Here is a 26,790-nt window from a genome sequence, read left to right as displayed (position 1 = left end):
ATAGTATTGCTTTTAATAATAATTTAATAATACAGCTTTTCAGTTTATGCTAATTTTATGTGTGAAAAAGAGTATGCAGTTGCTATTTTAATTCTATTTCTATCAAGACCACAGGGTTTTTTTTTAGAATTCCTATTAGCTACTTATATTTCTTCTCTATGAATGTCCTCCTTGTATTCTTGCCCATTGTTTTTTACTTTTATTTTATTACTTTAAGATAACTATTTTTAAGAAAATTTTAGGTTAACAGAAAAATTGCAAAGATGGTAGGAAACACCTAGTTTCCTGTCATGTTATCACCTTATATTAGCATGGGACATCTATTATAACTAATGAGCAAATGTCATTATTGACTAAAGTCTATACTTTTCTAGGGGCAAAGGGAAAACTTCCTCTTTACTCTCTGAAGGTTTGCTGAAAATCAGCTGATAAAAGGCAGATTAATAGGAGAAAAGGCATATAAATTCATTAATGTGGAGGGGGCCAAGGGAGGGAATCATTTTCTTTTTCTTTTCTTTCTTTCTTTCTTTTTTTTTTTTTTTTTGAGACAGAGCCTCAAGCTGTCACCCTGGGTAGAGTGCTGTGGCATCACAGCTCAGAGCAACCTCCAACTCCTGGGCTCAAGTGATTCTCCTGCCACTGCCTCCCAAGTAGCTGGGACTACAGGTGCCTGCCACAACTCCTGGCTAATTTTTGGTTGCAGCCGTCATTGTTGTTTGGTGGGCCCCAGGCTGGATTCGAACCTGCCAGCTCAGATGTATGTGGCTGACGCCTTAGCTGCTTGAAACATAGGCGCTGAGCCTTTTTTTTTTTTTTTTGAGACAGAGTTTCAAGCTGTCACCCTGGGTAGAGTGCCTTGGCATCACAGCTCACAGCAACCTCAAACTCTTGGGCTTAAGTGATTCTCTTGCCTCAGCCTCCCAAGTAGCTGGGACTACAGGCACCCACCACAATGCCCGGTTATTTTTGTCATTGTTGTTGCAGTTGTCATTGTTGTTTTAGCTGGCCTGGGCTGAGTTCGAACCCACCAGCCTTGGTACATGTGGCTGGTGCCCTGCCCATGGAGCTACAGGTGCTACCCAGAATCATTTTCTTGAGGTTTCCTTAATTTTTACCTAATGTCCTCTCTCCATTTCAAGACACCACATTGTATTTAGTCATCAGGTCTCCTTAGGTTCCTCTTGACCTTGAGTTTCCCAGACTTTCCTTGTTTTTGTTGACCTTGATGGTGTCCTCAGGAGTTCTTTCTGGTCAGGCATTTTGTAAAATGTCCCTATATTGTACGGGGTCTGATGTTTTCTCATGACTGACTGATGTTAGGGTGCTTACTATCAACATGACTTTGACTGTTGGTGTTGATCTTGGCCACCTGGCTGAGGTAGTCTTTGTCAGGTTTCCTCATTATAAAGTTATTCTTTATTTTATTTTTATTTTTTTAGATGAGGTCTCACTCTATTACCCCTGCTAGACTACAGGGGGCTACATCACTGCAATTCCAAACTCTTGGGCTCAATTGATCTGCCTGCCTCAGGCTCTCCAGCAGCTGGGACTACAGGTGTGAGTCACCATTCCTGACCAGCTTTTCTATTTTTAGTAGAGATCAGGTCTTATTTTTGCTTAGATTGGTCTTGAACTTCTGGCCTCAAATGATCCTCCCACCTCAGGCTCCCAGAGTGCTAGGATTGCAGGTGTGAGCCCAGTCTATAAAATTATTCTTCTCCCACACTTTCCACACTGTAATCTTCAGAAGGCAGTCACTCTGGGAAGCCCACATTTAAGGAGAGTGGTGCCCACCTCCTCCAGGGGGAACATCTTCATAAATTATTTGGAATTCTTCTGCATGGGAGATTAATCTCTCCTGCCCCACTTTGTTATCAGTACTAGGTATAGATGCATGGATATTTGCTTTATGCTTTGGGTTATAATCCCATACAACTCCATTTTAATTTTAAATTATTTCAGCTGCGACCATTGGGAGCTCTGTCAGTTTGCTCCCCTGTCCCTCTGCCATGTCCCCGTCCATGTAGAATTTTCTGTTTTTCGTTTTAGTGCTTTCTTACTTTCTGCTCATTGCTACTGGGGTGTCATGACGTCAAGGCCCCTTCAGCTGACCAGAGCAAGGAAATACAGACGAACATACTAACCAGTGTATCTATACGTACCTATAAATATTTCTATGTAAACATGAGTTTTTATGTCTGCCGCTCTAATTCATTACCACATGGATCATTCTAGCCTTCTCCCCTTGCTTATTGGTAAATTCCTGCTCCAATAGTGTGAAACCTGGCTCCCACCATCCATCAATATTTACTCACTAGTTCAACTCAGTACACGTGTGTAGCAGTAGCAGCATTAACCCAAACCCTGATGGGGAAAAGCTTTACCAACTAGAGTACAATGCTTATGTGCAGCTCTTTTGCCTTTAGTCTTGTGGACTTTCCTCATTTCCAAAGTTCTTTAGGTCAGCACCTTTCCCCTCACACCCTTTAGTGAGATATTTTGATACATTTGTAACAGATTTTTTTTTTTGAAACAGAGTGTCACTTTGTTGCCCTCAATAGAGGTGCAGTAGCCTCATAGCTCATAGAAACTTCAAACTCTTGGGCTCAAGTGATTTTCTTGCCTCAGCCTCCCAAGTAGCTGGGACTATAGGTGCCCTACAACGCCAGGCTATTTTTAGAGATGGGGTCTAGCTCTTGCTCAGGCTCGTCTCGAACCTGGAGCTCAGGCAACCCACCTGCCTCAGCCTCCCAGAGTGCTGGGATTATAGGTGTGAGCCACCGAGCCTGGCCTGTGACAGATTCTTTTTTCATAATCTGCATTGGATTCTAGAATTTTTTGACCTTCTAAGTTTTTTTTTTTTTTTTAGACAGAGCCTCAAGCTTTGGCCCTGGGTAGAGTGGCGTGGCATCACAGCTCACAGAAACCTCCAACTCCTGGGCTCAAGGAATTCTCCTGCCTCCGCCTCCCAACTAGCTGGGATTACAGGCATCTGCTACAATGCCCAGCTATTGTTTGGTTGCAGCCGTCGTCGTTGTTGTTTGGCAGGCCCAAGCTGTATTCGAACATGCCAGCTCAGGTGTATGTGGCTGGCGCCTTAGCCGCTTGAGCCTCAGGCACCGAGCCCTAAGTGATTTTTGAAAAAAATTATACATTGAGTCACTCTTAGTGCTGTAATGTTTTATGGGTTTTGACAAATGCTTAGTATTGTCTATCTGCCATCACTGTATCATATTGCATAGTTTTATCATCTTAAAAAAAATCCTCTGTGCTTTATTCAATCCTCTACCCCACTGGCATAAAGCCCTTGGAAATCACTGATCCTTTCACTGTCTTTATAGTTTTGCCTTCTCCAGAATGTCACATCATTGAAATCATAAAGTATATAGCCTTTTCGGATTGGCTTTTTAAAATTTAGCCATGTGCATTTAAGATTCCTTTTTGGTTTTTATTTGTGCCTGATATCTCATTGCTTTTTACCGCGGAATATTGGGTGGATGTACCATGGTTTGTTTATCTATTCACCTGTTGAGAGACATCTTGTTTGCTTCCAATTTTTGGAGATTATGAATAAAGATGCTACAATGGTTCTTGTCGCCCATTTTAAAATTATTTGTCTTTGCCTTTTAAATTACCTACCAAATATATAACACTCATCAAGTTTCAACTATTTTTTCTAGCCTATTATTTCTCTACTGACTTTATGTAATTTTTGCCTCCCAATCCTTAGAAATGTAATTGACTATGTCTATATTTCAATTACAGCTTCTGGACACCCTGTGCTGCTTAGACTGTGTTCCACCATCTCAGGATTAAACAATGTTCTTCTGAATTTCTCTCCCTTACACATTAAGGGAGGCATGCATAGGTTTAAGCAGAAGGGACAGAAATGCTGAAGAATGGCAGAGGGCATGAGGGATGGCAGCTTGGGACGGTGCAGCACTTTGCCTCTGAATTCTAAGGGGCCCCACTCGGGCTTTCCAGGATCAGCTCTGAATAAGAGTTTCCATGGGGTCTCTCATTCAGGATCAAGGAGCTATGTGGCCTGGCTTTGGAGAAGGAAACACAGAGCCCGAGGTTGCGTCCCTGAGCCTGTCCACCCCATTCCTGAGCCCTTTGGGTGCTCTGCAGCTGTCTCCCTCTCAGACTGAAAGCTCCAAAAAGTTGGGGAACAGACCTGGCTTTTTTTTTTCTTTTTTAATTTTCAGATTAAAATAGGTACAAACAATTAGGTTACAATGTTTTCATATGTTAGTTAAGGTCCCTGTTATGTCCCACATCCAGGAGGTGGGCCATGTGATATACACTGATACTGTGCCCATTAGTTGAACGTGTAACATGTCTGGCTTTTGATCTCTGATTCCTCAATGCCTGGCGCGATGGCGTGACATCCTGGGGGCAAACAGAAAAGCAGCTTAGCAGGAAGGAAGGGGGGAGGGAGAAGGAAAGGAAAGGAAAAACGGAAGAAAGGAGGGAGAAATGAAGGAAAGAAAGGGGGGACTACCACCTGGCTGCCCTGGTTGAACTCTATCACCAGCTGTTCTCTTGCCTTCTGGTGTCTCAGTGGGGTGGGCCAAGGGGATATAGGATTGAGGAAGTGGAAGTTGGGAGGAAAGAGAGGTGGGAGTATTGATTCCTTTCACTCCCCACCTCTGGGCACCCTGCTGGGGGGCAGCACCCTTCTACAAGCTCAGCTCCTGTCCAGCAGCCCCTGGTCCAGGGCTTCAGCTTTTCTCCCCTGGGCACTAGTAATGCCCTTTCTTCCGTCCCCACAGGCCCCGTGCTGTGCTCATCCACATCTCTTGTGACTCACGTGAGGCCTCCCACACCTCTGTAAAGTCACCGCATTAAAAAGAATTTCCAAATCCTAGCTGAGTGTCCTGTGTTTCCTGCCTGGACTCCAACAGGTCCCTAAAGGGGAGAAAATGGGGAGAGAAGCAAAGGGAGCCTGGAAGGATATGGGGCTTCTCAGAGGAGCTTAATGACACCGGGAGGAAAAATCAAACTCCCCAAAGACCTGGGGAGTTTGTTCTTTTATTCCTCCTCTTTCACCCACTGAAGGGAAGAGGGCATGGAGGGGACTTGAAACCCACCACAATGTGGCTTGCCTTCGTCCCCCCACTCTCTGCTGTCCTGACCCACCAACTCTGTGGGTCCGCCCTTCTAGAAACTACCTCCTTCCTTCCTAGGAGGTTGAACCACCTCAGAAGCCCATGGGCCGGGCCCTGATGGCTAAAGAATATGATGATACCGGAAGGTGATTAAGCTGCTGACTCAGAAAACCAACTTCCTCTTTCAAGACAGTTGCCTAATCTATGACCAGGTTGTTTTGCTCAGACAAATCCTGGCCTGCTTTCCTGCTGCCTCTGCACGGTGACCCAGGGTGCCAGCTTGTCTCAGATGCTTTTTTTGTTCTTGTACCCTTCCTTCTGTGGCGGTTTCAGTTGTTATCTAAACCATCTGTACTGGCTCCTTAACATCTCGGTGGCAGAGACTCCGACCACACACAGGAAACATGAGGTGACCACATTCTCCCATCCCCAGACCAGGATATGGTCATTTGAAATCTGGGCTGGCCCAGAAAAATCTGGAATAAATCCTTGATATATTTATAGCACCAACACTAAGCCTTGATCCATTTCAATTAAAAAGGTTATAATAACCACAAAAATAATTGGAAAAAAATAGTGAACAAAGCTTGTTTAAGTAGGCCTGACTGCAGTTTGTTACCACAGATGTGGTAACCATGTTTTTTTCTAAAGCTTTATTAATTCCAAATGTTCTATTAGTGGAAAGATTTTTTTTGTTGTTGTTGTTTTTGAGACAGAGCCTTAAGCTGTCGCCCTGGGTAGAGTGCTGTGACATCACAGCTCACAGCAACCTCCAACTCCTGGGCTTAAGCGATTCTCCTGCCTCTGTCTCCCAAGTAGCTGGGACTACAGGTGCCTGCCACAATGCCCAACTATTTTTTGATTGCAGCCATCAATGTTGTTTGGCAGGCCTGGGTTGGTTTCAAACCCGTCAGCTCAGGTGTATGTGGCTGGCACCTTAGCCACTTGAGCCACAGGCACTAGCCTATTGGTGGAAAGATTTTTAATGCTGAACATTGTGATTCTTTTTATGTTGTATTGTTTTCAATAAAAGCAGATATGTGTATACTAAAGTATAGTGTTTTCTATAGCACTGTAAGACTTTCCATCTAAAATCATGAGCCAGATCAAAGCAGCAGTTCAACTTGGCCCTGGAGTCAGCCCAGCCCAAGTGCCAGATAGTGAATGAGGAGAGCTTTGGAAGATTCCAGACATTTGGGCATTCTCCACCATGTCCTATCTGAATTTCTGGCCTGTAAAATTCATGAGTGTAGCAAAATGACTTACAATCCTCCAACCCCCAATTCACAGACCAGACAGTAAAACTCTTTTTAGACCATTTCCTTTAGTTTGGTGTACAGGGTGTACAAAAATGCAGTCATTGCTGATGTTTGAGTTGAAAAGAAGAGTTATTTTCTCCTCGAAACTTCAACGCTAGAAATTCCTGATATCCCTATGCTTGGTGGCCCTCCTCTCACCAAGAGCGACATTATTCCAACTCCTGGGGTTATTGCATCTTAGCAGAGGGAGCAATGGCCCACTGTGAGACATCCTAAGGGGTGGACCAGTGACTGCTGGATTTCAGGGACCCTGTCTGGCTCCCTGGCTCCAGGACACTTTCTGTCACTGACACCTTCTCTGAAGCACACCCAAAGCCCTGGAATCATGGGCTCCATCATCTATCAAAACCCAGGTTTGTCAGCCTGCAAGGGGTGGTAGCATAACCACCGGGGTTGCTGACCTTGGCGTGACTAATGCTGGTACCAGGGCTTGGTATAGCTTAGGCAGAGAGAGATTCCATTCTGATTGTCAAATTTTATACATTCATTAGGATCCAGGGATCTAAGCAATGGCTCTATTTGGTTCTGTTTTATATCTTTAGGGACAGGAACTAATACTTACTGTACCTCTCCAGATGGGAAGGAAGTGCTTCTGGGTTAGCATTAAAGCAGTTGCTCCCTGAGGATAACTTCCGAGTCCATCCTCCAGCCTTGATCCCAAACCATGGGACTTATTTGGGCTTCTGTTGAAAACTGTTGTATAAAGGCCAAAAACCCTACAAACTTTGCCAGAATTCACCTGGGTCACCCAGCAATGCTCTCCCCTCTTTTCTTATAAACCCAGTCTTCTGTGTCAATTTTAGCTTAACTTTTAGTTTAATGCCCTCAGCCAATGTTTAACCCAGTAGTTCTCAACCTTCCTAATGCCGCGACCCTTTAATACAGTTCCTCATGTTGTGGTGACCCCCAACCATCAAATTATTTTTGTTGCTATTTCGTGGTTGGAGGTCACCACAACATGAGGAACTGTATTAAAGAGTCGCGGCATTAGGAAGGTTGAGAACCACTGGAGCCACTGGTGCTAGAGTGAGAGAGAAAGACACACAGAGAGAGACAGACAGAAACAAAGAGAAGCAGAGACAGAAAAGAAGGAATTTCCATATAGGAAATTATTCCACCAGGTCTGGGGACATGCACAATCCACTAAATAAAATTATGTGACAATGACTGAAGAACACTCAGCTGAGGATCTTTAATATCATTTTACAAAATAATTCACTACATGAGTTTTGAAAGAAATCAAACAACACATGATAGCCAATGGGTTTGCATGCCCCTCCATCCTATACCTGAGACAATTTTAATTCACGATATAATTAAATAGCATTTCAGCTGTAGAATAAATTCCATGAACACTAAGAAGTGGAATTACCCTCCTTTCCCATCTTAATTGTGCAGTCTTTCCCTGGCACATTTATTAGAAGTGGCACATCCACCTGATTTATAAATTCATTCATTCTGCACATGCTGGACAGTGGTGCAGCTTGGCACCCCCTCATTTTCCGTTCCCATCTGGGCCAATTTCTAGCCTCTTCAAGAAGCACCCCTTTAAGAAGTACCCCCTCTCCCATCTCCTGCCTACTACCCTGGCCACATCAGAGCTGTCCGAGCCCAGGGTCCATCTCACCAATCAAAGGTAATTTTGGAAACAGCAAATGTGTCTTCCTCTCCCCGTGTCGATTTCCTCCCTGCACGGGAACCCCGTTAGCTCACGGCACAAGCTCTGCTGTGCGCTTTATAACTTCAAGGCCTCGGACAGGGTCTGCACCCAAACCCCACTTCCTCAGCCCCTCTCTAAAGTTGGGGGGCACTTAACCTCCACACCATACAGCTTAGTTCTTGATGTTTTAACAATTATACCACAGGGTTGGTCTTCCTTCGCCCCCAGAATTCCCGGAAAGGTACTTACTGACAATAGCTTCTGGTGCCGTGCTCTGTTCAGAGCAGGTATTCGGTGGATAAACACTTGGCTTTCCATCAAGTCTTTCCCTGTGAGGCTGGTGAGCAGATAAGGCCACCAACTCATTGCAGGCCAGGTGTCACAGAGGCAGTGATGTCAATGGTACACACCATGGAAATTCCCGAGGCCAATCTGGAAAGGCCTTCTGGCCTCTCCTAGCCCTCAGAAATTCAGTTTTGGTGGAACTCTTCATCCTCTACCCCAACTTCCTCCATAGCACCCCTTCTTGAATTTAATCTGAGGCATTTATAGGGTACTTTTCCCCTTTATCTCACTGTTGCAAAGCACAGTCTCTGGCATTTAAAATGATAAAGTCTGTCTGGCTGGTTGCTGGATGAAGGAATGAGTTGCTGAACTGACAATCAGACAGGTCAGTGAGTGGACAAATAAAAGAATGAACTGACCCCAGAAGTGCCCTGGAACAGGCACCTTCCTTAGGACAAAGGCTCTTAGATGTTCAAGTGGTTATGATCCCAGTCAGAATCCCAGTAACTCGACAGGTGAAATTTTTTCAAAATCATTTTCAAAATAGTTATAACTTAGAAAATAAAATGTTTATAAATACATATTCAAAACATGGCAAGAAACCTTAAGGGTAACTTAAATTTTAGAAATAATCAATGTTTTTATTCACCTGTATAGAGGGGTCATTACTTCTCTAATCAAAAGAGAAATATGTTTGCTATCCATTAGTCTTCTTCAATCTTTTGTTTTTGGCCAGGGCCGGGTTTGAACCCGCCACCTCTGGTATATGGGGCCAGCACCCTACTCCTTTGAGCCATAGGCACTGCCCATGTTCTTCAATCTTGAACTTGAAGGATTTAAAGAAAAGTCTGGGAGAGTTTTAAGATCCTGTCCAGAGGCTCGGCACCTGTAGCTCAGCAGCTAAGGGCGCCAGCCACATACACCAGAGCTGGCAGGTTCGAATTCAGCCTGGGCCTGCCAAACAACAATGACAATTGCAACCAAAAAATAGCTGGGCGTTGTGGCAGGCACCTGTAGTCCCAGCTACTTGGGAGGCTGAGGCAAGAGAATCGCTTAAGCCCAAGCATTTGAGGTTGCTGCGAGCTGTGATGCCACGGCACTCTACTGAGGGCAACAATGTGAGACTCTATCTCAAAAAAAAAAAAAAGTCCTGTCTAGAGCTTCTCAACCTTAGCTGCATGCTTGAATCACCTGGGAAGCTTTGAAAAGTCACAGTGCTCAGGCTGCACCTCAAGTTATTACCTTAGTTTCTCTGGAAGGGGACCTAGACATCTGGTTTATTAAAAAAATTTGTCAGCCAGGCTGTCAGATGGCTCCTGCCTGTTATCCTAGCATTCTAGGAGGCTAAGGTGGGAATATTACTTAAGCTCAGGAATTCGAGACCAGCCTGAGCAAGAAGACACTGCCTCTACTAAAAAAATAGGAAAAATTAGGTGCCTTTTCCCCTAACTACCCTGTTTTGTGTTGTTTGTTTTCTGGGGTAGGTCATTTCACTGGATGATCCCCACCAACAGTGTCTGGGCATGGCCACCCACCAAGAGAGTATCCTCTCCTGGAACTGAGAAGTAGCTGGGGACGGGGGGCCACAGGAGGGCAGATCTCACCAGTTCATCTTCTATTCCCATTGAGCATGTGGCAGGCAGGGCACCTGTAGTCCCAGCTATTCCAGAGGCTGAGGCATGAGGATTGGTGGAATCTAGAAGTTGGAGGTTGTGGTGAACTAGGCTGACACTATGGCACTCTAGTCTGGGCAACAGAGTGATTAACATAAAATAAGAAAACAAAAAATATATAAAATAGGAAATTTTTGTCTTTTTAAGTTTTTTTAGTATTTGTTTTTTGTTTTATTTTGTGTATTTTGCTTGGTATCCATATATTATATATATATATATATTTTTTTTTTGAGACCGAGTTTCACTTTATCACCTTCAGTAGAGTGCTGTAGCATCATAGCTCACAGCAACCTCAAACTCTTGGGCTTAAGCGATTGTCTTGCCTCGGCCTCCTAAGTAGCTGGGACTGTGGGTGCCTGCCACAATGCCCAGATATTTTTAGAGATGAGGTCTCCCTTTTGCCCAGGCTGGGCTCGAAACCGTGAATCCACTGGTCTCAGCCTCCCAGAGTGCAGAGATTACAGGCTGAGCCACCGCGCTGGCTGGTATACATATTTTTAAAACTCCCAGAGTGATTCCTATGTGGCACTGGGGCTGAGAGCTACCACTTTAACCCACATGCAGCTGAGATTAATGAATAGACTTGCTGTGCAAACTGGAGGGTTTATGTTCCCTCTAAGAGTCAGGTGGGAAACCAGACAGTATCCTTATTTTGATCCCTCCCCATCATCTTGTTCTTTCTTTCTTTCTTTTTTTTTTAGAAATTTTTTTTTTAATTTTAATAACAGACTAAGAAAACCAAATTTTTTCCTCCTATGAAATTGGCCTCCTAGTGTTACGAAAATAATTACACAGCACTTGTTTCTTTTTAACTTGTGGACAAAGACAGACAACTCAAAAAAATACTTCTTTTGCAACCCAGAACTAACTGTTCACTATGAATTCTGACACATATAAGGATTATTTAAAAAAATAATCAGAGTCCACTGATTACCAGAGAACTACTGATGGGAAACACAAAAGGAGGGTTGGTTTCTTACTGATGGGATTATCAGTGAATTTAATTGTATATTATGTTTTATTTTAGTTCTGGTAGTACAATAATTTAATGATTTCATACATGAAAATCTAAGCTTGTCCTCCTGTGCCTGTGGCTCAGTGAGTAGGGCGCCGGCCCCATATGCCGAGGGTGGTGGGTTCAAGCCCAGCCCCGGCCAAACTGCAACAAAAAAATAGCCGGGTGTTGTGGCGGGCGCCTGTAGTCCCAGCTGCTCGGGAGGCTGAGGCGAGAGAATCGCTTAAGCCCAAGAGTTAAGAGGTTGCTGTGAGCCGTGTGACGCCACGGCACTCTACTGAGGGAGTAAAGTGAGACTCTGTCTCTAAAAAAAAAAAGAAAAGAAAAGAAAGTAGTACCTATGGTTAAGGATGGAGAACTGTAGCTCTTTCTTCAGTACCTGTTTTTCAATTCATGAAATTAAAGCACATATAAGAAACAGGATGACAGTCACCAAGAATGATTAAAACCGTGAACTATCATGGAATTGAAAATACCACATTTAAGATATAATTATATACTGAAAAATGGAGCAATGCCAAGAAAGCTGGACAATGTTAAAGGCAAATTTTTAAAGTTTGGTTTAAAATCATTCATTTTAACATAGCCAAAAAAAAGCTGATTTTTTTTTTTTTTACATTAACATTCTGTAAATTTAAATAAAGAAACTAATCATGTGGTCTCATGGACTGGAAGGTGACTTATTAACTCCCTTTCAGTCCCAAACCTCATCAAGCGTCACTACATTTATGAGGTCAAGTCAGCTGAATGCTTGAAATCTAGATGAATTTTAAGCTCTTCAATTTGTCCTGTTGAATATTCACAATATTGACATAAATAAATCCCTTCAGATAAATGTGAATTTAGATGCTTGCAATATTCTAGCATACTTGAAAAGCCTTTCCCACAGTCATCACAAACATGAGGAAAAATAGTATTCTATTACAACATTCTTTTAGTATGTTGAATAGCCACATGCCTATTAACATTGCTATGAAGTCTACTCCCAAAACCACATACTTGACATACAAAGAAGTTTTTACATTTGTCAAGGGTAATTTTGCTTAAGAGGCTAGACTGTCCATGTTCTCCCTTGTTATACTTATCACTTAATTCTATGAATTTACACGCATGCTCATTTACCACACGGCTATGCAAGTCTTCTGGGTCATTAGTTTCGTGTTCACAGAACTGACACAAATACTGCTCATCACAGCTGTGCTCCTGGAAGTGGAGATAGAGTTCACTGCTTAAAGAGAACTGCATGTCACACTGCTCACACCACTAGAGGTGACCACTAAAATGGGTGTCTGCAATATGCTGGCTTAGGTTCTCAAAAATTACTGTCTTATAGTCACAGTATTTACAAATGCAGGGATTCTCTTCGTGTATTTTGGCATGTTCTATCAGAAGCATGTTGGTAGAGAAACTTTCCTTGCATACTCGACACACATTTGAATCAGTACGTTTATGTTTCAGGATCCTATGCTGCTTTAAATCAGAAAAATATTTGCTGTTGAACTCACAAAGTTCACATTTATAGAGGCCACTGCTATTAGCTCTCAGTAAAGGCCATTTCTGCTGGGCAGTCACATTCAAAGCCTGGCTCTTGTCAAGAATTTTACAATGTGTAGCTGGTGGCTCATCATCCGTGTGGTCTTGGAGACTCTCAGAGGAATTGTTTTCTGTCTCTATATCATAGTCCTTGGCAATGGCATGCACTTCTACAGCAATTGGAACATCTTCAGCTGTGTGAACTTCTATAGGACTCTCCTTTTGGGTTTGTTGATTGACTGATTCAGGTGAGTCACACTCTTCGTTGCAAATTTCAATATCAGCAGCTTTTTCTGTAGGTAAGGCAGTGTGGTCTAGAATTCTAAGCACTGGACTAGGAACCAGGTAGTTCTGATTTCTATTTCTGGCCTTGGTTCCATCTGTAACTTTTGGCAAGTCACTTGATGTCTCAGTATCGGAATCATCTTTGTTGTCAAAATATTTTAAGTCTGGCTGTCTCATAGAACAAACACTATAACAATAGTCAGAAAAAAATCCATTGAATCCATCTGCAATTCTGCTTATTCCACAGGAGTCTCAGACTGTTCCAGGCACACATATTAGAAACAGCCACAAAGACACCTTCTCTTATACTGAATAACGGGAAGGTTGTCTTCCTTTTCTTTTTTAAAAGTCTTTTTAAAAAGTCTTCTTATTTTTTGTAGAAACAGAGTCTCACTTTACTGCCCTCAGTAGAGTGCCGTGGTCACACGGCTCACAGCAATCTCCAGCTCTTGGGCTTATGTGATTCTCCTGCCTCAGCCTCCCAAGCAGCTGGGACTACAGGCGCCCGCCACAATGCCCGGCTATTTTTTGGTTGCAGTTTGGCCGGGGCTGGTTTTGAACCCGCCACCCTCAGTATATGGGGCCGGTGCCCTACTCACTGAGCCACAGGCGCCGCACCAAAAGTCTTCCTTTTTCTTTTTTTAGGATACTCATTTATATCTTCTCAACGATGTTACTTTGCCTGGTGTTCAACTCCCGGCCACAAGTGTTCCTCACAAAGTGCTGGGATCACAGGTACGAGCCACCACGCCCAGCCTGAAAAATCTACTTGGTATAATTCTTACTTCTGGAGCGAAGAAAAAAATTACAGGGAAGTTTCCACAGATGGTTAAAAAACATGCCAGGCCCCGGGCATGCCGGCGCGTCCCGGAGCAGCTCCAAGGCGGCGCAGCTCCAAGGTGGCGCGGCTCAGGCCCTGGCGCCCCCGGACGCCGACCAGGCCGCCCCTCCGCCTCCCGCGCCCCCGCCCTGCGCGCCCTCGCCCAAGGCCGCGCTCTTCAGGAGCCCCCCTTCCTTGTTCTTTCTTTACACCTATTTCTGTCCTGGTGATAAAGAATGGCTCAAGGACTGAGTCCATGAGTTCGGGTGATCTATGCCACCATCTTATGAAAGATGTGCTTTCCCTCCTGAACTTGGAACTGGACTTCTTTTTTTTTTTTTTTTTTATTGTTGGGGATTCATTGAGGGTACAATAAGCCAGGTTACACTGATTGCAATTGTTAGGTAAAGTCCCTCTTGCAATCATGTCTTGCCCCCATAAAGTGTGACACACACTAAGGCCCCACCCCCCTCCCTCCATCCATCCCTCTTTCTGCTCCCCCCCCCATAACCTTAATTGTCGTTAATTGTCCTCATATCAAAATTGAATACATAGGATTCATGCTTCTCCATTCTTGTGATGCTTTACTAAGAATAATGTCTTCCACGTCCATCCAGGTTAATACGAAGGATGTGAAGTCTCCATTTTTTTTTAATGGCTGAATAGTATTCCATGGTATACATATACCACAGCTTGTTAATCCATTCCTGGGTTGGTGGGCGTTTAGGCTGTTTCCACATTTTGGCGATTGTAAATTGAGCTGCAATAAACAGTCTAGTACAAGTGTCTTTATGATAAAAGGATTTTTTTCCTTCTGGGTAGATGCCCAGTAATGGGATTGCAGGATCAAATGGGACGTCTAGCTTGATGGTCAAGACAGCAAGGTACTGGCTCAAAAACAGAGACATAGACACTTGGAATCGAATTGGAACTGGACTTCTAAAAGCAGTTTGGGGGATCGAGAAAAGGAGATAGTTGCGATGAATTTTCCAGAAGTCACAAACCACCCTAAACTAGACACAATCCCCAAAGTTATAGGAATGTTGGAAAATGACAGGCTGCACGGGCATCCCATCCTCAGTTAGGGACCGTGCCCCTCCCAACCCCCGCCTCCACACCATGCATTTTTATTCTGATTATTGCCCAGTAAAAACCTGGGGACGAGAAAGTAGCTCCCTCTTCAAACTCCCTACTGTAATGGTTTTGGAAAAGCGTTCGCCTTCGCCCTAACGACCCCATTTCTGTGTTGTCAGTTGGGTTTCTAGGCTAGGCGGCTTCCCTGGATGATCCCCAGCAGCAGTGTCTGGGGGTGCCACCCATCAAAAGAGTGTCCTCCCCTGGGACTGAGACGCAGCTGGGGACGCGGGCGGCACGGGAGGGCAGATCTCACCGTTTGTCTTCTGTCCCCATCTGTTAATTCTTACAGGGCTCCCGTGGCGGGCTCAACAAAAAGACTTTCACACAACACCAGCAGATTGCAGTTATGTATTCAGTTTCCTACGTACTTGAACAACAAGGGCCATGGGAAGGAGGAGAGAAACACTGGAAGAGCTGCCTGGCTGGAGTACCGGACTTCTAAGTCATGGGTTCCTACACACACTTTACAAAATCATCTTCCTACAGGAAAATCGGCTTCCACACGGATAGCACGGGTTGCAGGGGTCACACGGGCTGCAGGGGCTGCAGGGGTTGCAGGGGTTGCAGGGGTTACAAGGGTTACAGGGGCTGCAGGGGTTGCAGGGGTTGCACGGAGAGGCGCAGGGGTAGCACGGAGACTCGATCTTGACGCAGCTGCCCAGCCCGTAGGAGTAGGTCACGTCTTTCTCATCCACACATGGCGGCAAGCTGAACTCTTTGCAGATGTTCATGTAGCTGTACTTTTTCGATCCCAGACAGTCGTACCTGTTCTCCCGCTCAGCTGATACACAGACCTTTCCGTCCTTCACTCGAACTTTAACTTGATCAGGCTCAAAGCCACATACATTCACCGATCCTAAAATGTTACTGCTACAGCAAGAGGAGGCCAGAATTCTATTCGTTGTTCTTCTCAGTCTGGAATTGAGAACAAGGAAAGGGTGGGAGGAAGGTCAGACCGCAGAATTCAGATACAGCTTAAGAAGCATTATTCTGATTTCTATTTATTTTTGAAGTACCAAAAGTTAAATTTTTATTTAAATCCCGTATCTTCCTCTTATCTATAAAATGGAGAGAATAATACCTACATCTTAGGGCTATTGGAAGGTTCAAGGAGATTAAGGCACCTTCCTTAACACTGTGCTTGGCACATTAGAAATTCTGCTTAATTATTAATCCCCCACCCCCACCCCAGTGCTGTACTGGGTCAGATCCTGCCAGCTTGCTGACTGCACATCTCTTCTCACCTCATTCTTGAGATCAGTCATGGTCATGGTGGGAATATTTACACCATGGAAATTAGACAATGTTATAAATCCAGATTCCCCCACCACCAGCCTCCACAACGCTTGTGATAGACACCACTGCTGTGGTCCTATGCAACCATATGCTGTTTTTCAGCAAACCTAGTGTTTAAATCTTTAGGAATAAAAAATAACACTAATTAACCAGTTAGGATACATGCAAAAGACGTAAAGCAAAGTGCCTGAGAGCACAGACTCTAGATCTGGAATATCTGAGCTTAAATCTTGGCTCTGACATGTGGACATGATGAGGACAACTCTGTGGCTCAGTTTTCTCATCTGTAAAACTGAGACAATAATAGTAGCCCATTCTATTGGGAGTCTACTTCCTTAGACTCTTTTTGTCACTTTGGTTCCTCTGGTTCTGTGGAAGTTGCACGGGGGTCTTACAAACATGAAGCTTGAGGAAATTAAGCCTTTCCATAACCCCATAGAGTATTATGGGGTTATGGAAAGGCTTAAACTTATTAATGCATGAGAAGTGTTTACAATAGTGCCTGGTGCCTAGTCAGGCTGTTAGGCTTTTGCCTTTTTTTTAAGCAATGTATGAGAAAGGTGCTAAGCATGTTAAACTTTATTTCATTTAAGTTTCTTAATAACTTTGTGATACAGATTATAACTGTATCATCTTTTTATGCTGAATTTGTATATTTGTTTTCATTACACAAGTTATGTGATTCATTGCAGAAGACTAAAAATGCAGATAAGCAAAAATATAGAATCATTTAAAAATACCTATGCCTGTGGCTCAAAGGGGTAGGGCACCAGCCCCATATGCCAGAGGTGACGGGTTCAAACCCAGCCCTGGCCAAAAAAAAAAAAACCACAAAAAAAAAAAATACCTATAATTCCATATAACACTTAGCATTTTGGTGTTAGGCTTTCTTTATGGGGATGTGTGTATGTTTGTGTGTTTGCATGAGGGGTATTTCTATATACATAGTCTTATGTGTTTTCCTATGAAATGCTATACATCCTCTTTTTATCTGTACTTTTCACTTGATACATCCTAAATGATTTGGTTTGACGGTGTAAGTGTTCACTATCCTTGTACTGAAAATTACAAACCAAGAGTCTGAGTGGTTAATTATAAAAAGACCAAATAAAACAATTTGATCAATTACAAATTGATCGAAATGATCAAATGAGGCAAGCAGAAACAACTTGTGTAATACACCCAGAAGACAGAATAGTCATTCAGCCCTATTTTCTGCCCCCAGTCCCATGGAACCTGAGAGTGTCTTTCCTGCCCTGGCTGTGCCAGGATGCCCTAAGCCATACTAAGGAGACAGAAAGAGGATTGTGGACTCTGAAATCTTTCTCTCTGTGAGGTAAGAAGAAGAACAAGTGCTCTGTCTCTCTGGATAAGCAGAGGTAGTTCACAAAGATGCAGGGAACCAGCCTAGACTCTATACATGGTGCCCTCTCTGGATGGGTCACAGGCTTAAAGCCAGTGCAGCCAAGGCCAAGGTGAAGTGCAGAGCAGGTTGGGTGCTCTCTGGGCTCCCAAGAACCTCCCCTGGTGTGTACATGGGCTGAGAGTCAAACTTCTGTTCCTTTCAGAACTTACCCTACAAGATGAAAAGCTTCAAATCCTGCCATGAAGATAGTGCTAGGCCTCACAAAAGAGGGCCAAGGACTCCCACAAAATTGCTAGTGGCCCCAGCCAGCTACCGCCATGGCTGATTCTGCCAGGCAAAGACTCCCTGCCCTCCTGGATCTGGGAACTGGATCCATAAGCCCAAGTTGACTCCCAGATCCATCTCCTCTAAGCAACCTGAGTCCCAGAGTTCAATTTCATGTATTTTAGTGCTTGGCTGGCTTCTTCCTTAGACTCTTTTTGTCATTTTGGTTCCTCTGGTTCTGTGGAAGTTGCACGGGGGTCTTACAAACATGAAGCTTGAGGAAATTGCCTAAAAATTCCTGACCAGAGCATGCTGCTAAGTCAGTGGTTATCAGTGAGGGTGTGTAGGTTTGGGGGAAATTGCAGGCACCACATTTCACTCATTAGACTCAACTCTGAACTTGTAACTTGATTCCTGCTTAGTGATGTACTTATCACCCACCCCACATGGCATTTCCATGGTTCTACAGGGTTCTGAGCAAAGGGAGATTGCCTCCTAAGCTGGTTATAATGGAGGGGGAGCTTGGCCGCAGTAAACATAGGGAAATCAGCTTCTTTGGTTCTTTGCAGAAGCCTCTTAGGAAACCTGAGTAAAGCCAGCAGACAGCAGTGCCTCTGTCTGTCACTGTGTGCTGCCACCTCTTCTCCTTACTGACATTGAACTTGATATGTACAACCAAGCTCCTGATGTGAAATAAGCTGACCACACATGATGCTATGCAGTCAGCCATCTTCACAAATAGATAAATCAGAATCAACTCGGTCATGAATAAAATACCCAAGATGCCAAAAATGCCTGTCTCTACCAGGGAGGCAGGCCTTCCTCTGGGCTTCATTGGAGAACTTGGCTTTTCCTCCTGAACTTACCCCATTCCAAAGACCACTTTAACTCAATTCCCCCCTTCCTCTCCTATCTTTTGCTTTCTCTTTTCCTTTATTCTCTCTCTCTTCTTTCCTTCCTTTTCTCTCTTCTCCAGGCTTTTGGATTGTTACTAAAGACAATATCATCACTGCGCTGGGTAGCATAGCACAGGTGCCTCTGACTCTCCTGCAGAAGCTTGCTAAAATCCAGATGGCTGTGTCCCACCCCCAGTTTCAGATTCAGTAAGTCAGGGGTGGAGCTGCAAATTTGCATTTGCTAACAAGCTCCAGATATGCTGCTCAGTGCTGGTCTAGGAACCACACTTTGAAAACCGCTGACCAGGTGGTTAAATTCATGGCTTCCAAACTCAGGCAAACAGGGCTTCAAGTCTTGTTTTATCACCACCTAGTGACCAAGACTGTTGCCTCTGGATCTATTTCATTGTGTACAAGGTGAATGCTATAACATTACCCAAAAAGGATGTCGCAAGGGTTAATGAACAACATGAAGTGCTAGGCACAGGGTAACTCAAAAAGGGTAACTTCTGTAACAGGCTTCACCAGGTGCCACCTTCCATGGACTTGTCCTAAATCTAAGGCTTTGAGTCTTGTATCATCAAACAATGACATCAAGTCAAATAATAGCAACGCACTTGGCCTAGACAGGCAGTGATCCCTACCCTGCAGCCGTGGGGTGCTGGGGCTCCTAGCGCTAAAGAGGTTAGGATAATAGCGACTGAGGTGCCCAAGTCACTCCCACCTCTGCAGAGGGCACAAAGGGAAACAACAGGGAGGTCTCCTCTCAGTGGGAACACCAGCCTTTCACCAGCCAGAAAGCTCACAAGTTTCCTCTCTGTGCCTCCCCACAGCTTAACTATGCTCTAACCTCCAAGAATTTCTCTGCAGGCTGAGACCTGGGTGAGGCACCACTAAACCTGTAAAGAGCTCACCGTGAGGCCTGCTGCCAGCCTCACTACGTCAGAGTGGATTCAATGACAACCTCACACTGAGCTTTAATGGGGAATCAAGAAATGAGAATGCAGATTTCTGACATTTTGATGATGCTCTTGGTGTGGGGATTTTCAAGGGAATCTTTCATTGAGATTCAGGCCAACCTCACACACTTGGGTGAATGGACAGAAACAGTCTCAGGGTTAGTTTCTAGGTACAGCTACAAATCAAGGTTCATTTGTTCAACAGGACTAGTGTCAGGAGTCAGAGCCACATTAATTAAAGAACTAACTCCTGGGCAGTGGCTGGGTTTTGGTTGTTTCTCCAGCTTTAGGCCAGAGGACAGGGAAAGACAGAAGTGTGGTGTAGTGTCTCATAAAGGAAACCAACTGAGTTCCCTCTGTCCTAAACCCAGCAGAGAAAGGAAGAGTCAGGGGCATTGCTAGTGCTTGGGGCACAAAAGGTAATTGGAGGGAAGAAAAGGAAATATTAAAGAAGCTAAAGAAACAAACATGCTCACTTGGGTCTCTACTAAGGAAGACACCACCAAAGGGTTCTTTGAAGCAGCTGCTCAAGGAACAGTGGATATATATATATATATTTCTTTTCTTCTTCTTCTTTTTTTTTTTTTTATCTTTTTTGTAATAATGGAAATAGATTGGAACTTCTACATCAGGTCTAAGAAAACACCACACACACACATTCTCTCTCTCTCTCTCAGGAAGGCTTGAGAAATATATGGGGAGAATTAAGAAACTGTTGACCAAGGCTTCTTGCCGGTTATTAGAGAAGCAGCCAGGGACAGAGCAGATTGACTGTCACATAGAAAAACAATTTCAGTAGCGCCCAGGCAACTACAGATCAGAGTCTCTACTTCTTTCTTGGGCAAAAAATCTTCTGGACAACACAGCCTGACATCTGAAAGGACGTGTCGTAACCAACCAACCCCTGGGCATTCTTTAAAGGGGTGAAAGGTCATGTGAATGTGAATTCTAAACTCAAAAAGCCTCCAGCAAGATTTCACACTAAAGATTGTTTTTAAAAAATTGAATCATCACGATATTTCTGGATCTATTTAGTCATGAATCAGGAGCTTGCTTGGAGATGAAAAAAAAAGAGGCATTTCATTTGCAGAATCAATATTAACAGTGGGAGCCCTCTGGGATTGAGGATAGGATCATGGCTTAACATTTTCACCCATATTCAGAAAAATTGGATATTTAGGTTTGCAAGTTACACTAAGCCTTTCTGGATAGTGAAATGTCAAGCTGTCAGAAATAGAGCACAGGCATTTCACAAGGTGGAGTGTACTGGAAGAAAAGTGGCTGGGGAGAGATAAAGAGGGTAAGCCTGAGGTCATTTCTAAAATGGATTTGGCATTACCAGTTCAGAAACCCAGGAATTAATGTGAAGACATCACCAGCTTCACATACTGCCCCAGGCACAGAAATAAAATCAGCAACGACCCAGACACTGTCAGGAAAAGCATCACAAACCAGAGAAAGCATCACTGCTTGTCTAAACTACAGTGTTGATAATTAAGCTTGAAGTTCTGTCTCCTGCATGCCAAGAAATAAGGCCTCCTGAAAAAGGCTTGAAAAGCCCAGTTAGCAAAGGATGAGAGGCATCTTCACCTACAGAATCTGGGAATAGCAGGGCAGCCAGAAGACCAAGGCTGAAAGGACTTAGAGATACTTGTATTCAAGTATTCAAAGGTATGGAGCGTGTGAACCCAGGTCTGCTCCCAAGAAATCCTTCACTTGGATCAAATATTAAAAAGAATCCCTGCCTCACAGTGTGAATTTTGTGTAACTTGATACCTCAAAAAGTAAAAATCAACATTGGTTCTAAAAAAGTGTAGATGACTTTATAGGTGATAGCCCATCCCAGACTGGGGAGGGCTACCGCTGACCTTTGGTTGTCTGATGACCTAGACAATGACTACCTTGTCGCCCATTCCAATGAAACATGACTGTCACTGTTGTCAGGAGACCATCGCTAGGTATCCATCTACCTACTTATCTGTGCCCATCTTTTAAAACCTCACTGCCTATTAAACACAGACTTCCTGTACCTTGTTTTTTGCGCTTAATACATCAGTAAGGTTTTGCGCTTAATACATCTAATACATAGAGAAGGTTCACTGATCTTTTTCACATCTACACATTGTTCCAATGTATGGAGGGACATCATTTATTTCACCAGGGACAGGTGAAATAAATTACCCAGATTTTTCATCCATAATAAAAAACTAAATGACATATGTGGAAATTGAGAAAAGCAAATCTTTCTCCGGGCAAAAAAAGAAAATGTAACTAAAAACAAAATTTTTTTAAAGTGGCTTGTTAAAATTACCCAATTCAATTAAAAACCCTTTGACATCTATTTTGAAACCTGTAACTAGCACAACTTTGGCTAAACTGGACATAATCCCAGATGAGTCTTCGGAGTAGGGGTATGGGAGGAGAGCGCGCCTACAAAACCAAGGAAATGCTGCTATCGTTCAATTCCCTCCCCCACTCTAAAACCTCTGGCAAACATTAAGGAATTGATCAATTATTATTACTTCTCCTGCAGTCATTTTCTGTAAGTCCAAATATACTCAAATCACTTTACTCATAACCAGGAAAAATGTTTAGTTTGCTGCTTCGAATGGCTTTTTAATGACACCCCCTATTTCTTCTCCCCATTAAAGCCACATTATTTATCACATTAGCACTCCCACTATGAACCACCACCACCCTGGCCAATCGGCATCATTACATCGCCTTCTGACAATCTTACAATTCCCATCATGGATCAGTTACTCTTCTTAAATCTCTCCTAAGTCACCAGAATTAGGATCTTGAACCCTTTTCATCTTTGTTCAAGTGTCAATTGTCACCATTGTTTCCCTCCCTGCCTCTTACAAGGCTAATACACCAACTCTTAAAATCTAAAACTAAGTTATTTTACTTGGCAAGCTCCCTCTTTTCATCCTCTATGGCTCTAATGGCTTTCCTCTCCAGACTTCGCAGAGATGGTCGAAGACAGTAAAGCTTGTAGTCACACAGGCAACACGGGTAGTAGAGATCACACAGGCCACAGGAGCGTGATCGCTTGGAGTAGCACAGGCAGTACGGGTACGGGTGCAGGTCACAGCAGCAGTACGGGTGCATGTACAAGTCGCACAGGCATCGCGTGCTCAGCTCGTCAATGCATCTCAATTGCCTCAGTTCTCTGTCCACCTTCTTTATGTCCCTTCTAACACTGTCCAAAAGACAACTCAGTGCAGCCATTACAGTCACACCTTATTGTTTTTTGAGTACCTTTGGGAAATGGCACTCGGGGGAAAAAATTGTTCTAAGCTCTTCTCAGAAGTTTCTTTTAAAAATAAATGAGGCACACATGCTTCACCTGCTTTAAGGTGTGTGTTCTGTGACCTCACTGCCCTCTGAGTATGTCATAGTCACCTGGTTGCCGTGTGAACAGCAGCAGCCCTGGCCTTCAGGGACCCTCCTCAGAGTTACAGAGCTGCTCTCAGAACCACACTGATGTGCAGATTTCACTCGCCCTGAAGTGGGGTGGGTCTCCCAAGCAATCACAGTCCTTTGGGGTTCACAGGGGTAACCTTGAACTTCCTTGATTTGTGTATGCCCTGAAGACAAACCATGGCTGTGTCTGTGCTTCTGAGTTTGGTGTGGACAATGCCAGGAGCCTTTCTCTGTTCTAGCCCTGACTTGAGGCTTAGCCCTGCTCCTTTTACTATAGGATTCATCCAGGCTCCAGGCAGGTAGAATAAGAAGAACATTCTCATGTTCCCCTCCCGTCAAGTCATCCTCCCATCAGCCTTTGTCCTCAGTCTTTTGAGTCCTGAGTCTCTGAGTCCTGCCCATTCCTAGCAGGGGTCACGGTTATCCTAGTTACCCTTCATTCTCCACCTTAAGCTCCCGTCTCTCAGTGCTCAGGGGCCTGTCCTCAGTCACCGCCTCCCAGCAACTACACTGCTGGTCTCACATCCAAGCCTCCAGATGGCTCGTCCCCAAGTGATTCCCAGATACTTGTGTTGGATTCTCTTTATCGCCAGCTGCCTGGAACCCCCACCTTGGCCACTTCCCTCTATCCTCAGGTGGATCAACATCTGAGACCTCTGACTCAGCCGCCCCAGACCTGCTGCTCCTTACTACCACTCCTCTGACTCCCCTCAAACCTGCTAATGAACCCACCAGGGGGGTCATGTTTCTCCACACACAGAAAGCCAATGACTGAGACAACAAGGATTATCAAGGAAGAAAGGATTTATTGCAGGAGATGCATCTCCTGGGAAGGGGAAGCACTTGCCTCAAATCCACCTCCCCAACCAACAGGGGCAGGGGGGTTTCCTGGAGGTGAAAATGAGCAACTTATGAGGGGAGTGAACACCATTACACATTTGGGGTGGAGTGCAGGGCACACCAGCACAGCGGGAAATCACGCTGAAACATACATCCTGCCAGCAGAAATTGGTGGATAAGTCCTTTCCAGGGCGGGGATTTTAGTGTTGTAGGAGCTAGGGGTTAATAGTGGTTGTTCTTTCCGCCTTGTAGGCAGGATCACTGGGTCCCTGGGCTCAATCTGCCGTGGCGGATCGCTTATCTTGTCCTTTCTATGAGTCATTTTTTTTTTTTTTTGTAGAGACAGAGTCTCACTTTATGGCCCTCGTTAGAGTGCCGTGGCCTCACACAGCTCACAGCAACCTCCAACTCCTGAGCTTAAGCGATTCTCTTGCCTTAGCCTCCCAAGCAGCTGGGACTACAGGCACCCGCCACAACGCCCAGCTAGCTTATCTTGTTCTTTCTGGACAAACAGGTGGTGTAAGGTTCTGTGGTATCACGGCTTCGAGGAGATTCCTCCGTTCCTGGAAATAAAGCTCAAAAGGGAAATTGATCCGTCTGACAGAAAGTTACAAAGTTATGAGCAGCAAATCTTACTGGCCTGGGAACTTGAAACATAAGAGAACTAAAAAAAAAAAAAGAAGAAGAAGAAGAAAAAAGAAAAACACACAACTATAAAAAGTGCTTTCTTGCTTATGGAGCCAGTTATAAACCACCGTCAAGGCGCTTGACAAGAGGTAGTTGAAAGTGACACAAGAGAGGAACAAGGGCCATGTGTAAGGGACTTGCAAGCCAAACTAAGGACTTCAAACTTTATTTTGAGCCCAATGAAGGAGCATCAATTTTCCTTTCTAATGGATGGAAGTGGAAAGGTAATCGGCCACATGGAAGATGAATTACCAGGGGACAACAGTAGAGAGACAACAAAAGCTGGCCAGGAGCAAGCCAACAGAACGGCCTCCCCCACCTGCAGACAGGCCACATCTAATCCACTCTCCACATCGTGGCCTGAGTGACTGTCCTATACAGATCTGTCACCCCCAGCCTAACCCACCTACCCCCACTCACTTTAACAATCTTCAAAGTCCCTGTTCTCTTCAAAGAAGGACCAAAATCCTTACAAAATGTTGAACATAGGGCCTCTGTCATCTTCTCCCGTCATTGTTACTGTAATTCATCACATTGCAACCACGGTGGCCTCCCTTGAAGGCCACTCACTTCCTCAAAAGCCATTCCTCACTCCTGATTCACTCAGGACTCACACACACACTGTTCTGTCTGCCCCTACACCCTTGACCTGGTTAACTCCCATGGTATCCTCTAACTCTCCTTGGGGAAAGCCTTCTCTGTCCCCCAAACTAAACATTATCATAACTTGGTTTACATTTCTTTTATAACATTATTTGTCAGTTTCCCCAACCAGAGCCATGAGGCAAGGACCTTCCTATTTTTTGCTCCCCAGCAGATACCTAACAAAATGCCTGGCCCATAGTATGTACTTAAAATGTAGTCACTGAATGACCAGATGTGTTAATTCAACAGGATTTCGTGAACAGAATGAGTATGGAATCAGTAATGACTCCCAAGTTTCTTAGTTTTGCAAACTCATGGTGCCATTGAGACAAGAAACAAAGGGAGAAAATAAGTTTGGGAGAGCTGCTGAACAAGAGGTGCTGGGGACAACTTTAAGGTAGCGATGTGGAGGGTCCAGTGAATAAGAAAGCCTGGAACTTGAAGGAAATCCAGGCTAGAGATATAAATTAGGGGACCCCAATTCCACAGGTAGTTGGAACACTGGGAGCGGACAAGATCATGTAGGATAAAAGAAGAGGGCTAAGGGTCACTCCTGAGGAAAAATAACTAGAAATGGGGGAAGTAAAGGAGCTCATGAGGAGAAACCAGAGTGGTAACACCCTCCCAGATGGAAGTCCCTGTACAACCAGACCAAATGTGACTCTCCCAATGGCCCCTGTTCTCACATCTTGACCTAGGAGGACACTTCCATGTAGATAAAGTGTCTCAGCAAAGAAAACAAGGGTCCCTGGAGTATTAGAATGGGAGGCTGGTCCCTTGGGTTATATGGATATAGTAAAAAAACAAAGTTGAATAATTCTCCAGTGGACAAATCACCACTGTGATTTAACCCTGAGGAGTGGACTCTGTCAGTAGGAACATGGCCTGCTTTGTCTTGAGAGCTAATTGCAGGAGTTGTGCAGACTACTCTAGTTCCAAGGGATAGACTTCTGAACTCTTTAGGTCACCTTGAATTCTGTCCCTTAGCAAATGCCAGCAAGATTGTAATAGACAAGGTCTCCATTTTATAGGTTTGTTGAGTACACAAGTTCAAGAGCTTCAATACACACCCCTTTACATACAAGGCACATTAGTAAGATGGTTGTGGCCCCGCATGGCATCAGCAGTTCCTTGATGATACCTTCACGCTAGCAGCTAATCTCATATGTAGACAGAGGAGCCACTGATAGAAACACAAGAACATGAAGAATCAGAAGATTCAGAGACAAGAAAGTTTGTGACAAAAGAATGAGTTAAAGCCTTTTGTCTCTCTTTTTTTTTTTTTTGAGACAGAGTCTCACTATGTTACCCTCGATATAGTGCTGTGGCATCACAGCTCACAGTAACCTCAAACTCTTGGGCTTAGGTGATTCTCTTGCCTCAGCCTCCCAAGTAGCTGGGACTACAGGCGCCCGCCACAACGCCCGGCTATTTTTTGGTTGCAGTTGTCATTGTTCTTTAGCAGGCCCAGGCTGGGCTCGAACCTGCCAGCCTCCGTGTATGTGGCTGGCGCCCTGCTCACTGAGCTACAGGTGCTGAGCCCCTTTGTGTCATTTAAGCAGGATTTGCT

At 44.3% G+C, this 26,790-nt stretch overlaps 1 protein-coding gene and 2 pseudogenes across 1 annotated transcript; 1 reads left to right on the top strand and 2 right to left on the bottom strand.

The window, feature by feature from the left end:
• The first annotated feature begins 10,841 nt into the window (after positions 1 to 10,841).
• Positions 10,842 to 10,956, top strand: LOC128564199 (uncharacterized; annotated as a pseudogene).
• Positions 10,957 to 11,714: 758 nt separating this feature from the next.
• Positions 11,715 to 13,535, bottom strand: LOC128563415 (zinc finger protein 639-like; annotated as a pseudogene).
• A 1,637-nt stretch (positions 13,536 to 15,172) lies between these two features.
• On the bottom strand, positions 15,173 to 22,986 carry ODF1 (outer dense fiber of sperm tails 1). The gene is made up of 2 exons (XM_053559077.1): positions 22,531 to 22,986; positions 15,173 to 15,753 (listed from the first exon to the last, which is right to left on the bottom strand). Exons 1-2 carry the CDS (start codon positions 22,851 to 22,853, stop codon positions 15,303 to 15,305), a joined length of 774 nt encoding a protein of 257 aa, XP_053415052.1. The 5' UTR covers positions 22,854 to 22,986; the 3' UTR covers positions 15,173 to 15,302.
• Positions 22,987 to 26,790: the final 3,804 nt, after the last annotated feature.

The sequence above is a fragment of the Nycticebus coucang genome, chromosome 13 (assembly GCF_027406575.1).
Source record: "Nycticebus coucang isolate mNycCou1 chromosome 13, mNycCou1.pri, whole genome shotgun sequence".
Taxonomy (NCBI): domain Eukaryota; kingdom Metazoa; phylum Chordata; class Mammalia; order Primates; family Lorisidae; genus Nycticebus; species Nycticebus coucang.
The sequence above is the reverse complement of the archived record's forward strand: the minus strand, read 5'-3'. Positions and strand labels throughout refer to the sequence as shown.

What these genes read in the sequence shown, in the direction of transcription:
- ODF1 (XM_053559077.1), bottom strand. Translation starts at nt 22,853, where the DNA reads ATGGCTGCACTGAGTTGTCTTTTGGACAGTGTTAGAAGGGACATAAAG. An exon ending in GAAAAGAGGGAGCTTGCCAA is followed by an intron (nt 15,754 to 22,530) that starts GTAAAATAACTT and finishes TCTCAATTCCAG; the next exon opens with ACTGAGAAGAACAACGAATA.